Source organism: Microtus oregoni, unplaced genomic scaffold (genome assembly GCF_018167655.1).
Source record: "Microtus oregoni isolate MIOR12 unplaced genomic scaffold, Mior012 000048F_ref0000485, whole genome shotgun sequence".
NCBI classification, from domain to species: Eukaryota; Metazoa; Chordata; class Mammalia; order Rodentia; family Cricetidae; genus Microtus; species Microtus oregoni.
In genome coordinates, this window is record NW_024543222.1 from 2,842,885 (window position 1) to 2,858,605 (window position 15,721).

Sequence of the window (15,721 nt, forward strand, 5' to 3'; positions counted from 1 at the left end):
TCCTCTCTGCGGCCATCCTGGTTTAGGCAGGTCCCACAGGTTTCGGGTAGAAAGTGGGTTACTGAATACTCCATCCAGTACACTGCACTCTCCTCTCCGCAGAGTGGAAAGTCAGAGAGAGGAGGAAGCAGGGGCAGGCAGGGTAGATGGCCGACCATGCCTGAACTTGCCTTCCCACCTCCCCAGTGGTCTGGGAAGAGCTGTCTCCTGACTTGTGCTCAGTAAGCTCTCCTGGGACTAGGGACCTCAGGAGCTAGGCTAGTTTGGGACACAGCCCCAGGACTCTTGAATGCAAGGGAGCATGACTGTGAGAAGACAAGGGGTGGCTGGAGCCGGCACCAAAATGTGGAGGAACCAGAAAGTCGCCATTCCCACGCTTGCCAACACGTGGGTAGCTTACTCAGAGGGGACCTCAGAAGGTGCATCCTCTGCCCTCCCAAAGCCCCCCAGAGCGCTGGGCAGGGATGAACCGTCATCCCTGTGGACCGCCTAGGACTGAATCCCTGTGCAATATAGAGCTGGCAAAGCCAGCCACTTTGAGAGTCTCCTGAAAGCCACACGAATCGCAAGACAACGCCAAAGTGCACACAGAGATCCACTTGGCCAGTCTGGTGGCTGGCAGCTAAGTCCCCCAGCATCCGCCACCGAAGACTTCCAAGCAAGCCAAGGGCACTGAAGGGGAATTCCAGGAGACTCACAGGTTGTGGGTAACTAAGTTCAGGACCCCAGAGAACAAAAGGTGTGACCTGCAGCTGGCTCCAGCGCAGAGGGGCCTCCAAACCATGCGAGTCGAGAGGAGCCTTAGGTCCCCCTGCGCAGGGTAACACACGGCCTCCCGGTCCCTCCTAATGGCCTAGGGAAATCATGCTTGGATAGCAGTTGGAGAGTTAGAACAAGTACTTCTGAACATGCTCCTGTAGAAAACCACGGTCACAACCAAGCTTTGTCCCTGTTTAACAATGAGACACGTGAGATGAAGTATTCTGGTCCCCGCAGCACCGGGGACTTAATCCCAAGAGCCTCACAGTTTCAAGTTCCCACCTTAACCATTGGGCAACACTAATACAGCTTGCCGCTGAAACAAAAGGGAAGATGGAGTGTTCAGGAAGGGCTGAGGCTCTAAAAGGGCCGCCAGAGGGTCCCCTAAATGCCCTGCACATTCCCCACCTGGGAAGATCCTTTTTATTCTCCACTGCATCAGACCCCTTATTCCTAGAGGTCACCCCAAAAGCCCCACCCCTTCCTCCCAGGTGCCCTGGGCTGCTTCAGAGGAGACAGGGTTAGCAGTGAGCTGCTATCTTACCCAGATCTTGCCTCCCCAGTGACAAGGCAAGCTCCTGCAAGCTAAGGGCCTGTCCTGCTACTGCGCCTGACTATGGGCACCCACTACACAAGGCATATTTGGTAGCTGTAGGTAAAGCCATGGGGTCCCTTCAGACAGGCTTCTCATCTCCCCTCTGGAGCGGCCCAGGAATGCTCACGGCTGCTCCCTGACCACAGTGTGGCAGCCAGTTCATGTGTTTCATAAAGAGGTCTAGAAGTGATAATCCCACTGGGTCTATGGGAAAGACACAAACTTTGCTGGTTGCCCTTGGATTTTCAGGTGCTGGGGAGATTTTTAACATTCCTTGCTACTTTGCTTGAGTTTCTGGTGGCGATGGCTCTTAGGAGTCAATCTGACTTTGGCAAGAGACCCTGCTCAGAACAGGGCTGGCTCCGGGAGAGCTGGAGGACACTGGTGTGGGCTGAACTCCTACCACCCAACTGCAGCAGAGTGACCCAAGCACCCCTTGGCACCCTGCCAGGCAGGGAACAAACTGGATATGGTCCAGACCCTCCCTCTGCCCATCCTCCAGGGGCCCTACCCCTTTTGGTAAACAGAAGGAAACAGAGAGCTTGCTTTTCCAGGGGCTGGAAGCTGGACTTCCACACACCTATCACAGAAAGTTTCATATTTTTGCAAAAATGTACCTGGTCAAGGTTGGGTAGGCATAGGAGAGATGCTGGGGCAAGTACTGGCCTTCACACCATCCCCAGAAAGTCCAGGCTTTAGACTCCCCATTCAGACTTGGGGGGTGGCTTTCTGGGGTTTGTGCAGCAAGCCAGGCACCTGTGAGCTGGGAGGACCTGGGTACCTCAGTGTCCAGACCCACCAGTCGGGATGTGTGAGGAGACGCGAACCAAAGCACCGGCATCGGCCATCCCCAGGCCAGCCAGAGAGCCCGGGGAAAGGGCCCCAATGCCCACAACCATTCCAAGCATCTGGAGCATGCTGGGGAGGGAGAGGGGCCCAGTGCCAAACCAGCGCACACACCACCTGGAAGCCCCCACCTCCCCCACCATCCCATCAACAAGTTCTCCTGAAAGAAGCCAGTGACTGGGGGCCAAGCAGTCAAGTTAAACAGCTAAAAACCACAGGGAGCTACTGGTCCAGAGGGCTATTCTTTTTAGGGCAAGCTAAATGACCCTCTTTAAGATTAAGTCAAGACATTTTGGTTCTTGAATATGGAAAGCAGGAGGAAACCGAGCATAACCTCAAGGCAGGGGGATGGCCCAAATGACCTCTTCAACTCTAACTCAGTCTCCTGATTCACAGCTCTTATCTTAAATGAACTCACAGGTTCTTGGCAGAACGCTTCCTGTCCAAACAGATTAGGAAAGGAACGTGAAGAGAAGGTCTGTGAGGCTAGAGGAGGCGGACAAAGGATCCAGCCTGGGTCACAAGGAAGAGTGGAGATCAGGGTTGCCTTAACCGGCTCTCACAGCCTTTGCTGGGCTGTCTGTGAAATGGAAGCGTGAAGTAAGAGAGTAGCGAGAGCCCTGCAACCCCCCCCCCACACACACACACACCACTACCTGTTAGAGTGAAGTTAGCCATGCTAGAACACTCAAGACATCCCGAGACCCAAATAACTGGCCCAACCCTCCTGGGTGGCCCCGTTTGGAGACCTTCCTGTGCCCCACTGGGCAAATGACTATTAGGAGTTACCACCAAAAAGAGGTGCTGGGGCCTGGTCCAGACCCCTCCATCCAGCCCCACCCCACCAACACACCCGGAACGCAGCCAGGTGCCTCAAGCACCACCAATAAGTCAAACATTCCACTGACAGGGCGAGGGGGACGCCCCAGAGCAGCCCCTCGCTCTCTAGGGTGAGCCAGGTCTGCGAGGGACAGAGAAAGGGCAAGATCAGAAGAAACTCCAGCGGCGCAGAGGGCCAGAGACTTGCACAGCGGCCTCCTCCAGGCCCTGGAGGCCCCGGGGGTCTGAGCATAGGGAAAAGCCAAGTGCATGGAGAACAGAGCTCACGCGTGGAGCGCTCCACAATCACCATCTGGGGGAGGGGGCAATCCAGCCCGGGACTATAGACTGTCCAGGGAGTACAACGTCCCGCGAGGTTTGAGCCACCGGACCGACTTGGTTCCTGGGTGGCCGAGGGCTCAGGTGACACGCGCAGGTCCCCGACGCCGACCCTCCCCACGCCGGGCGCGGCGCCCACCTGAATAAGACTTCTTCATGGTGCCGCCGTGGCCGCCGCTCCCAGGAAAGTGTGGCGGCGAGGCCGCGGGGCGCGGGCTCCCAGGTAGCTAATTCGCGGCCGCCTGAGGGCGGGAGGAAGGCGGGAGCATGGCCGCCCCGCCCCGTCGAGGTGCGCGCCCGCCCCGCCCCGCCCCGCGCCCCCACGCAGGTGCGTCCCGCGCCACCCGCCACACCACCCCTCTGAAGCCGAGAGTAAGCCACTGCAACTTTCCCCGGGTTAGGCGGGAGCAGCCGAGGAGGAGGCACCCGGGCCGCCCACGGGCCACCACAGGACAGTCGCGGGGTGTCTGAGGGGTGGAGTGGGGAACAGGACGCTGGCTTAAATGAGTCGGGCTGATTACCACCCACAGGTATCGCACCGGCCGCGCTGGCTGCCCCATAGGCCTGGACCTCCGTGTCTTCTTCCAGAACCTTGGGTCTGGTCATCATTTCTGTCACATCTGATATTGAAGAAGCACCCACTCTGCTTGTGTCTGGCTCCATGTCTAGGGGCCCCCGAGTCTCTACAGCAAGGGAATCTGGAACTCCGCAGCTAGCGCTGAGTTCTTACTTTCAAATTCTTAAAAAAAATGCATGCATGTAATCTCAACACGTTGAAGGCTGAGGCAGGAGGATCTCTGCAAGTTTAATAGCAGCCTGGTTGTACAGTGAGTGCCTGGTCAGCCAGAACTATGAACCAAGATCCTGTCTTTAAAAGAGCAAGCAAACAAACAAAAAGGGGCCAGGCGATTGTGGCTCAAGCTTTTCAAGTCCAGCATTCTGGGAGGCAGAGGCAGGGGGATTTCCAAGTTTCAGGCCATACTGGTCTACAGAGTAAGTTCCAGGACAGCCAGGGCTATTCAGAGAAGTCCTGTCTTGAAAAACCAAAAGAAAAAGAAATGGGCGGGGGGAGAGGGGGGCACGCTGAGCGAAAGCTCAGTGGTTAGGAGCACTTGCCACTTAACCATAGGACCCTCGAGTTGCCTTCCCAGCACCCACTCGGTGAGTTCACAGTTTCCTCCAACACCTTCCAGCAGCACACATGTGTGAATATACTCACACAGACGCACACATGGCTCACGCAAGATGCCTCAAAGATTAAATTCACTTGCTCCTAGGTTCAATTTCAGGGACCCACAAAGTGGACCCCAAAAGTTGGCATTGCCACAAATTGTCCTCTGACCTCCACATCACCTTTGAACTACGGCGTGCACCCCTCCCCCAACGCACTACAGGCTCACACAGGTAAGTAAACAAAATGTGAAGTGATCAAATATAAGTAAATAAAACGGAAAGTAAAAGAAAAAGAAAAAGTCTTCCCATAATAAAACGTTCTTCGTTTTGGTTTTGCGTATGTGTCCGCGTGCGCCCGCGCCCGCGCGGATGCAGAGGGGAAAGTGATTAATTCTGTCCGGAGGGTGTTGAAAGCGGTCTATTGAGGTTATACCAAAGCAAGGCAAACAGGGCTTCGGAGAAGGTGAATGTGCCAGGTAGCTACGGTGTTGGGAGGTGCAGGTTCCGGGCAGTATGCAGGGCGTGGTGAAGCCTGGGGCGCCACTGCCTCACCGACTCAAGGCACTGGGAAGGAAGAGCAGGCGATCCAGGTAGGGGCAGAGCTGCTCTGGCACATCGTTCTGAAAAGCCCACAGAAGAGTTACATCACCCTAAAATCCCCTTCCCTTTTTCCTTTGCAGGGAATTGCCGCTTCCCACCTGAGTGTGGTGGGAAACCGAGGTTGCGCTCAGCCGATTTCTGACCACTAATCTTCCCCCATCACCACATACACACACACACACACAGAGAGAGAGAGAGAGAGAGAGAGAGAGAGAGAGAGAGAGAGAGAGAGAGCGCCCATTCCAGTTATAGCACAGGCAGCTCAGTTACAGCACAGGCAGCTCCGGTGTGCCTCCTCTCTCTCTCATCTGAGAACCTGAATCTCCGAAAGCCTAGGACACCTGCATTGGAAAAGATTGAAGAGATAGATGGGAGAGGGACGAGGTTTCTACGCGAGGGTCCTGGAACTCACTCTAGAGACCAGGCTGGCCTTGAACTCACAGAGATCCATCTGCCTCTGCCTCCTGGGTGCTGGAATTAAGGGCATGTGCCACCACAGCCCGGCTCTCATTTTGGATCTTTTTTTTTTTTTTTTTTTAAAGATTTATTTATTATGTATACAACATTCTGCCTCGACTCGATGTAAGCCCGCACGCCAGAGGAGGACGCCAGATCTCAGTACAGATGGTTGTGAGCCACCATGTGGTTGCTGGGAATTGAACTCAGGACCTCTGGAAGAGCAGCCAGTGCTCTTAACCCCTGAGCCATCTCTCCAGCCCTCATTTTGGATCTTTTAAATGGCTATTTTTTTAAAATGTGAGACAGATTCACTGCCTCTGTGAGTATACCTGACGTCACCAACGGTGACGGCCCACATGCCGCTACAACTCACTAAACAGGCTTTTTAAAGGTCTTTTCAATACTCTGTTCCTCTGCCTGCTGAGTGGTTGGTGACCCCTCACTGGCTTTCTTCACAATCCAGGTCTTGCTGTGACAAACAAGGATTATGACATTCCCGACATGGTGCCACGCTGAGCTCACAATTCCTAAGTGATATTAAGGCTGGGTGTAGGTCCACACCTTTGATCCCAGCATTCTGAGGCAGATTTCTGAGAGTTGGAGGCCAGTGTAGTCTACATAGTGAGTTCCAGGACAACTGTGGTGACATACTGAGACTCGGTCTCAAAAAAAGAAAAGGGAAGAAAGGAAGAAAAGAAAGAAAGAAAAAAAAAGACGGGCGGTGGTGGCGCACGCCTTTAATCCCAGCACTCGGGAGGCAGAGGCAGGTGGATCTCTGTGAATTCGAGGCCAGCCTGGTCTTCCAGGACAGGCTCCAAAGCTACAGAGAAACTCTGTCTCGGAAAAAAAAAGAAAGAAAGGAAGAAAAAAAGAAAGAAAGAGGGGCTGGAGAGACCATCTAATGAGATCCAGTGCAGAATACAGTATATATAATAAATAAATAAATCTTTAAAAAGAAAGAAAGACAGAAAATTGTCTCTGTGGCTCTAAATAAAACAGGAAGCACATAGCACTGGCTTCAAGATCAGTAGGAAGAATCTGATGGGCCTGGAGGAAGTTGGAGCTAGCCAGAAAGAAACACTCTTGGGCATTGGCGGTCACTTCCTCATGTGGTAGCAGAAAACTTAGCTGAACCATTGCCTGAAGTGAATGAATAAACCTGTATATTAATGCACTTCCCATGAGCCTTGGGCCTTGGTGCCCTCTGAGTGGGTGACTCAGAAGACTACCTCTTGCCGGTGGCTCATGCTGTGTGAGGGTCCCAGACATCACAGTCACCTTAAGAGTTTAGGATTAGCTGCAGAGTGTTCCAGGCAGTATATGCAGAAGGTGCCAGCACTCTGCCATCCTCCAGGCTCTGAATGTGCCTGCACTCATGTGGTGCGCAAGCACACACACATGCACAGACACACTCATGCACACATGCATGTGCTCACACACAGATGAGCGCACACACACGTATGCATGTGTTCGTATACACAGATGAGTGCACACACATGCACATATACACACACGAACACACACATGCATGCACACTCACACAAATAAATGTAACACAAAAAACAAGCTGTGTGGTGGTGCAGGTTTGTTATCCCAGCACTCTGGAGTTGGAGACATGAAGATCAGTAATTGGAAGCCACGTGAGACGTCCTCTAAAATAAATAATAAATAAATAAACTCGGAGAAAACTTCTTGCCCCATGAACACTTCGGACAGTCACAGGATTTCTGAGGCCCCGGACAAAGCACCTCGTGTGTCTTGGGAAGTCCCCAGTGGTCTCCTGAAGGCCAAGATGAAACAGGGTTTCTCTCAGAAGGTTTAATGATGTCCAGGGATTTGGGGGCGGGGGCTGTTAAAGCAAGGAGTGGGAGGACATCAGGCGTCAGGGAGGGAGAGTGACATTCTTCTAGGTGGTTCCAGCACAATAGACACATTGGTCGAAACTCATAGGCTATAAAACATGAAGATGGAGCCCGGAGTAGACCCTGAGTCCTGCCTGTCGTCCAGAGCAGCCAGCCTGCATCACCGGGGCAAGCAGGCAGTGCGTGTGAAAACAGAAATACCGGGGAGCACTGGGATTTCTCTGTATGCTCTGGGCGACTCTTCTGGAAACCAGAAACGCTTCTAAATGCAAGTTTTATTAGTTTTTTTTTTTTAAAAAAAAAAAAAAACGTTTTGTGGGTGAGATGTTTTCCTGGTGGGGTGGGTTTTCAGCACACCTATTGGGAACGCCCTCCCTTTGAAAGGAGTTGGGTGCATGCCCTGCATGGGCTGGAGCCAGAAGGCAGTGAAAGGGCCTTTCACCCCCAGGAGCATGAATGCTGGCTGCTCAGGGCCTGACGGTTGCTACCTCAGGGGAAGAGGAAGGAGTGACTCAGAACTGGAGCCAAGGCTGAGGATCCCGCCATGACAGGCCTAAGCGAGGCCGTCCCACTCTCTGGCCACTCTGGCCTGGACTCCTTTTGCCCTTCGTGGTGGGAATAAGGTTTTCATGAGAGCATAATTCCAACTGGACATAGAGGACCCGGCATGCTTTGCAGTCACCTTGAAACATCTCCCACCATGGGGCCAAGGTCCCTTCCCTGGGATTCTGGGTGGCCTTCAGTGTCAGCTTGAACCCATCTCCTAGAGCATGAGCCACCAGCAAGAGGTGGCCTCCTGAGACTTCATCCAAAGCCGGAGGCTCATGGGAAGTGTAGTAACGCAGAGAACGAGGTTTAAAGCCACATGCATGCAACCCTCAGTGTCGGGAGCCAGAACCCAGGACTGCTTCTTCAGATTCAGCCAGGAGCTGGCCAAGGCTGGGCTCAACAGGAGCCGGATCTGCCACCAAGTTTACAGACCCAAGAGCTTCTGCTTTTAGTCAGTTAGAGCCAAGACCTTACTGAGTGGGACATCCCAGTCTAGCAACTCAGGCCTTCGGTGACAGCAAGGAAAGTCGACCACCAATGTGGGATGGACAATCTCTTACTGCCTGATTAGCTTGGTGTATTTTGTGTGACTAGCAGAATACCTGAAACTGGGTTCTTTATAAGGAAAAAAAAACGGGGTGGCGGGAGGGTAGCAAGCCTGGTGGCTGGAAAAATCTAAACAGCAGGGCACCAGTGTTTATCATGTTTCCCCACCTGGTTTTCTTGGGGGGGGGGGGTCACCCTAGGCTGTGAGGAGTGGGAGACGCAGACCACACCAAGCCTTCTCAGCAGCCACTTGCCTTGGGAAAGGCCCAAGTCTGTAGCTCCGATCCGAGGTCCTGGCCTTGTTGAAGTTTTCCCAGTCAGTCCAGTTGCAGAGGGGCGGGGTTTGTAGCAGAGCCTCAGCCGCTCTCCCCATGCTGTCATCTAAGCCCTACAGCCCCCATCATCTTCGTACTCCTCTGAGAACATCCTCCTGACGGCGGTCTGCTGAGCGGCTTCCCTGGAGGATGGTCCCTTGTAGTCGGAGCTAATCTGCCTGAGCGTCTTCCCTGGAGAAGGTCCCCTGTAGTCAGAGCTAACCCACCTAGAGACTTCCCCGGGGGATGGTCCCCTGTAGTCGGAGCTAACCCACCTGAGTGGCTTCCCCGGGGGATGGTTCCCTGTAGCAGGAGCTAAGCCACCTGAGTGGCTTCCCCGGGGGATGGTTCCCTGTAGCAGGAGCTAAGCCACCTGAGCGGCTTCCCCGGGGGATGGTCCCCTGTAGTCGGAGCTAACCCGCCTGAGTGGCTTCCCTGGGGAAGGTCCCTTGTAGTCGGAGCTAACCCACCTAGCGGCTTCCCCGGGGAAGGTCCCCTGTAGTCAGAGCTAAGCGCTGCCGCTCTGGCCTGCTTAACTCAGCGTCTTTGTTGCTGACTCTGCTCCCGCTCCGGCTGTTTGCAGGGTCTGATGATTGAGGCCTTGCCGAAGTGTGAAATTTACAGTAACCCTGTGCACAGGCTCTCCAGGAGGTTCCGTGGGTGTGTCTCCCGACACCACCTTCCTGGAAGACACTCAGAAAAAAAAAAAAAAAAAAAAAAAAAAAAAAAAAAAAAAACGAGAAGAGCTTTAAGACGCTCGTGTGTTTTTGTCTCTGTAGTTAATTTTTTTCTTGTTGCTGATCTGAAATTGATTTCTTAAATATTGCCCCATGGGCCTCTGCTTTGGTAAGAAGGATGGACAGTGACCAGTTGTATAAGACCAGATGAGTAGCAGGGGGTGGGAGGTGAAAGGGTGGGGGTGGAAGTGGGGGGTTGAGAACATGCAGCAGGGTGTGCACAGTCAGAACAAGCAGGGTGAGACAGAGAGACATGAGCAACAGCTGTCAGAGCAGCTGGTGCAAAGGGCTTGCGGTAGGGGAAACAGGAGGGGGGCAGGGTGCTCCTTTTTTTTTTTTTAAGGTTTTATGAGACGGGGTTTCTCTGTGTAGCCCTGACTGTCCTGAACTCAATCTGTAGTCCAGGCTGGTTTTGAATTCACAGAGATCTGCCTACCTCTGCCTCCTCCTCCTGAGTGCTGAGATTAAAGGTGTGTGCCACCATGCCTGGTTTTGTTTTGTGTGTGTGTGTGTGTGTGTGTGTGTGTGTGTGTGTGTGCACCATGACCACCCAGCAATATGTGGGCTCTGAGCACATGTACCCCAGTCCTCATGCTTGACTGGCAAGCACTTCATTCACGGACCCCCCCCTCCCCCCGCACCTCTAACTTGGCACTATGTGAATGTCTTCTATGGCTCTAATGTCTTTCTTGTTGCTTTGGTTTTGCTTAGACAGTCTTGCCGTAGCCTAAGAGAGCCTTCATCCCCTCACCTTCCTGCTGGGATTACTTGTGGGCACCGCCAGACGGGGCTCTTGACTCCAGAACCCTTTTTTGGTTTTTCGAGACAAGGTTTCTCTGTGGTTTTGGAGCCTGTCCTGGAACTAGCTCTTGTAGACCAGGCTGGTCTCGAACTCACAGAGATCCGCCTGCCTCTGCCTCCCTTGTGCTGGGATTAAAGGCCTGCGCCACCATCGCCCGGCTCCAGAACTCTTTTATCACAGGGTGCCCGGAAGCTTCTGTGGAACCTACTTTGGGAGACTGTACAGAAAGGTGGTGGCCCCGCTCTGGCTTTCTCCATGCTGTGCTCAGTATCTGCTGTAGGCCAGGTCTGCTCCTGAGTAACTTGCAACAGCCTGGACCTGCATTGCCTCCATTTTGAGTCTAAGTGTCAAGAAAGGGTGGCTCCACCTGGTCATTTTCACGAGTCTTCCCTAGGAAGTTGCCATGTAGAAAGACTCCTGCCTCTGTCCCTGGGTTCCAACTGGAGCACAGTGTCCCCTGCCCATGACACTCAGCCCACTTCGAATTGACCCTCAAAATGTGCTGTCCCCAGCTCTCCCTCTACTGTCCCCAGCCCTCCCTCTACTGTCCCCAGCCCTCCCTCTACTGTCCCCAGCCCTCCCTCTACTGTCCCCAGCCCTCCCTCTACTGTCCCCAGCCCTCCTTCTACTGTCCCCAGCCCTCCCTCCTGACCTCTCTGTGCTGTCCCCAGCCCTCCCTCTGACCTCTCTGTGCCTGACCTGTTGGGGTCTGGTCCCTCACAGCCTTTCTCAACACTACCTCTGACTTGAAGATGACCTTTAAACCCGGCATCTTCTTCCATCTTTCCTTAGCCATTCTGTGACATGGTGTGATGTTAGTGTGTGAATTAAGAGTTAATATTAGTAATTAAGATTAGAATAAACAAGCTTGTGATTGCCAATGGCCACAAGTCAAGGGGAATTGGGACTATTTGGCAAATTGGAGCCATTGAAACAGACCTTGTGAATCTATCTATTTATCATCTATCTATCTATCTTCTATCATCTATCTATCATCTATTATCTATCATCTGTCTATCTATCAATCTATCTATCTATCTGTCTATCTATCTGGTTTTTTTGAGAGAGGTTTTCCCATGTAATAGCCCTGGCTGTCCTGGAACTCACTCTGTAGACCAGACTGTCCTTGAACTCACAGAGATCCTCCTGCCTCTGCCTCCCAAGTGCTGGATTAAAGGTGTGAATTTATTCTTGTATAAATTACAATAAGTGGAGAGACTCAAGATATCTATGTTTCTGACCTAGCTGCTCCCTGCTGGCATTCTGGTCCCTCCCTGGGAGACCAGGCAAGGGTGGTCATTGGCCGACACCTTCAAAGTTGCAGATGGAGCCGCCTCTGACCCATGGCCCAGTCACCTCTGGTCCTGCTCACTTCCTGCCGCCTTTGCCTCCCAGGAGGGAGATAAAGAGTGTGATGTCACTCCAGGGCATGAGAAAGGAGAAGGTCTGTCTGCCTTTCATGCTGACACTTCCCCGGTACCCCCCTAGAGGGAAGCTGGGACCTGAGAAAAACCGCTGGGAACCCCCAGCTGTGCTGCTCCTTTCTGGCTTATTTTTTATTCGATTTATTGATTTATTTATTTATCTATTTATTTATTTTGAGACAAGGTCTCACTCTGTACTCCAGTATGGTCTGGAGTTTATTCATGGCAATCCTCTTGCCTCAGCCTCCTGAATGCTAGGATTACAGGTGTAAGTATCACTTAGCTTCTAATGGCTTTGTACGCATATGTGTGTTGTGTGGAGGTCAGAGGTCAACATCAATCTCCAACTTGTTACCTTTTTCTTATTACACTGAATTGTGCATGTGTGTGTGTTGTGTGTGTGTGTCCGTGTACACACGTCCTGGCACCAGTATGAAACAGGGAGTTTTCTCCTTCCACCACATGGAAGAGCAGTCAGTACTCTTAACCACTGAGCAATCTCTCCATCCCCTTCCATTTTTTTTAACTTTATTTTGTATGCATTGGTGTGAAGGTGTCAGATCCCCTGGAACTGGAGTTATAGTTGTGAGCTGCCATGTGGGTGCTGGTGCTCTTAACCACTGAGCCATCTCACCAGCCCCTTTCTCCCATTCCTAAGATCCATTGTTTCTGGGGTTGTTTTCCAGGAGCTGCATCACCCCAAATCCCACCCACCCCAGCATGAGTGACAGTTCAAGAAAGCATCCCAAGAGTTCCCATCCCTGCCAACCTTCCCCTTCCTCTATATTCCAGCGTCCTCGAGATAACACGCACCTGGGCAGGATGCCCTGCAGATGGGCAGAATGGAGACAGAAGTCTAATGACCTCCCTCTCTGCTGGAAGGGAATGTTCTGGATTCTACCCTATGAAGGTCTGGGATGATGACAACTATGATCCAAGATGGTGACAGTCATGTGACATCAAGAGACCAGCGCTCCACCACAGACTTCACCTCAGCTCTCTAGGTCACTCGTGAACAACTTCTACCTGAAGATGTTAGATATCCTTTCTTCAAACACCCCACCCCACTAGCTCAGCCTCCGTCTGGGCTTCTCTTGCCCCAGGCCTGACTCTTGAGCAGCCAGAGGGAGGGAAAGGTAGTGTCTCCCAGAGAGCTTCATAAAACAAAAACTTGTCATGACTCAAGCATGGTGACACACATCTTTAACCCCAGCACTCAGGAGGCAGTAAGTGGGCCGATCTCAGTGAGTTCAAGGCCAGCCTGGTCTCCATAGTGAGTTTCAGGACAGCCATGGCTACACAGTGAGACCCTGTCTCAGAAAACAGAACACTTTATTCGGGTTAACCAAAAGCTTCTCTCAGTTGAGACGTGGAACATTCCCCAGGTCTGATAAGCCTTTGACCAAATCATAGTTTTGCCCCAAATCAACTTTTGACACGATCCCTCACCATCTGGGATAGCTAGACTGACCTCATAGCTGTGGTGCTCGGGACAGCACATGAATTATTTGGTGGCTCTCTTCCTGGCCGCCATCCTAGGCCCCTCCAGCCTTTCTCAGTGCACAGACAAACAACAAAGAGTTAATGAGGGATGGAAAGGTGGCTTCTGGGAGCCAGCCTGCTGGAAACCCAGCCCCACTCAGGCCTCTCCACAGGGGCTGAGCCTGACAGACAGAGGAGCCAGGTGTCTCCTCTTATCACACCTGGAGCCATCACAGAGGAGCTTATCACAGAGGAGCCATCACCTGGGAGGGTGAGAAAATCCTAATTTGTTTTCATTAAAACATAGATAAATAAAGGGCCTGCCAAGCAGCAAGGAGAAAGGCTGGGAAACAGGCTGCTGCCCTCGGGGCCACAGCTGCAGGTGGCTGAAGGTCACTGCACTTGTGACAAGGGTGACAAGGGTCTGCTGAACCCTCCAGGGAAAGCTCTGGCTCTCCGGCCCACTCTGGGCTGTCCTCAGCAACTGTGCAAGCATCCCTGGAGGAGCTGTGAGACCCAGAACAGGATGCCCAAATGAAGCACAACTCTGGCAAGCGACACTTGATTGTGCAAATGTGTGCGCATACATACATGCATCCGTCCATGAAAATGTATTTACATACATACACCTGTACATGTAAATGTGTGTATACATACATGCATCCATACATGTAAATGTGTATACATACATGCATCTGTGCATGTGAATGTATTTACATACATGCATTTGTACATGTAAATGTATTTACATACATGCATCTGTACATGTAAATGTGTGTATACATACATGCATCCATACATGTGAATGTGTGTATGCATACATGCATCTGTACATGTAAATGTATTTACATACATGTATCTGTACATGTAAATGTGTGTATACATGCATGTATCCGTCCATGTAAATGTATTTACATACATGCATCCGTACATGTAAGTGTGTGTATACATGCATGCATCTGTGCATGTAAATGTGTGTATACATACATGCATCCATCCATGTAAATGTATTTACATACATGCATCTGTACATGTAAATGTGTGTATACATACATGCATTCGTACATGTAAATGTGTGTGTGCATACATGCATCTGTATATGTAAATGTGTGTATACATACATGCATCCATACATGTAAATGTATTTACATGCATGCATCTGTGCATGTAAATGTATTTACATGCATGCACCCGTACATGTAAATGTGTGTATGCATACATGCATCCGTACATGTAAATGTGTATATACATACATGCATCTGTACATGTAAATGTATTTACATGCATGCACCCGTACATCTGTACATGTAAATGAATTCAAACTTTACTGAGCAGGGTATGTTTTTATTTGATAACCCTGGAAACTCCATGCGGCCACTACCCCTAGACCTGGGTAGCCGTTCCTAGAAAGGGACCCTGTACATCAACTCCTTAGCCATCATCCCCAGCACCATGCTAAGGACCAGACCCTTGAGTGACAATTCTGGCCTACCCAAGCCAAATGAGATAAAAAGGACAGGGAAAGGGAAGATGGGGGTTGCTTTGCTTTTGTAAAACTGAAAATGTTTGGATGATGGGTCTTTTCTCTCTCTCTCTCTCTCTCTCTCTCTCTTTCTCTCCCCCCCCCCCGTGTATGTGTGTGGGCATCCATGCACACTCGTGTGCTTATATATGTGTATGAAACTGTCCTTAAAAAATAAAAGACAGCTGGGCAGTGGTGGTGCACACCTTTAATCCCAGCACTCAGGGAGGCAGATCTCTATGAGTTCAAAGCCAGCCTGGTCTACAGTGTGAGTTCCAGGACAGTCAGAACTATACAGAGAAACCCTATCTTGGAAAAATCAAGAGACAAACAAACAAAAAACTCCCACAAGACAGTGATAGCAGGGTGTAGTAGTATACATCTTTATCTCCACACTCCAGAAGCAGAGACAGGAGGAGCACGAGTCCAAGACAATTCTGGGCTCCACAGAGAATTTGAGGGTAGCCTGGGCTACGGGAGACCCTGTCATTCATAGATAGATAGACAGACAGACAGGCAGACAGTGGTGCTATGGTGTATGTCTGTTAATATGTCTTTGGAGGGCTGAGGATATAGATCAGGGTAGAGCACTGGCCTAGCTCATGTGAGGACCTTGCTTCGACCGGTTACAAAGGCAAACGTAGAGATATTTCTGATAAAGTGGAAATGTACGCCCCTTGGGTAGGATGCTGAGGCAGGAGGATTGCTTGAAGTCAGGTGATGAAGGCCTGCAGTGAGCAACATAATGAGATCCTTCCTGTCCATTAGGAAGATTCGGGCTTTGTTTTGTTTTTTTAAAGGACCGAGGCCTGGGGAAGTAACACATCTGTCCATCTTTCCCTATACTGCAGTTGAGCCAGCACCGGGGCATCAGGCTCTCAGCTGGCCCCTCC

The 15,721-nt window shown here is 51.4% G+C and overlaps 1 protein-coding gene across 1 annotated transcript in view; it reads right to left on the bottom strand.

The window, feature by feature from the left end:
- The window catches only part of Septin9 (septin 9), a 161,414-nt gene extending 157,830 nt beyond the window's left edge, over nt 1–3,584 (bottom strand). Inside the window, exon 1 of the mRNA XM_041635759.1 lies at nt 3,498–3,584. Coding sequence (XP_041491693.1) covers nt 3,498–3,516 — 19 coding nt within the window. The 5' untranslated portion in view covers nt 3,517–3,584. The remainder of the gene's footprint in view (nt 1–3,497) is intronic.
- Between the last annotated feature and the right edge of the window lie 12,137 nt (nt 3,585–15,721).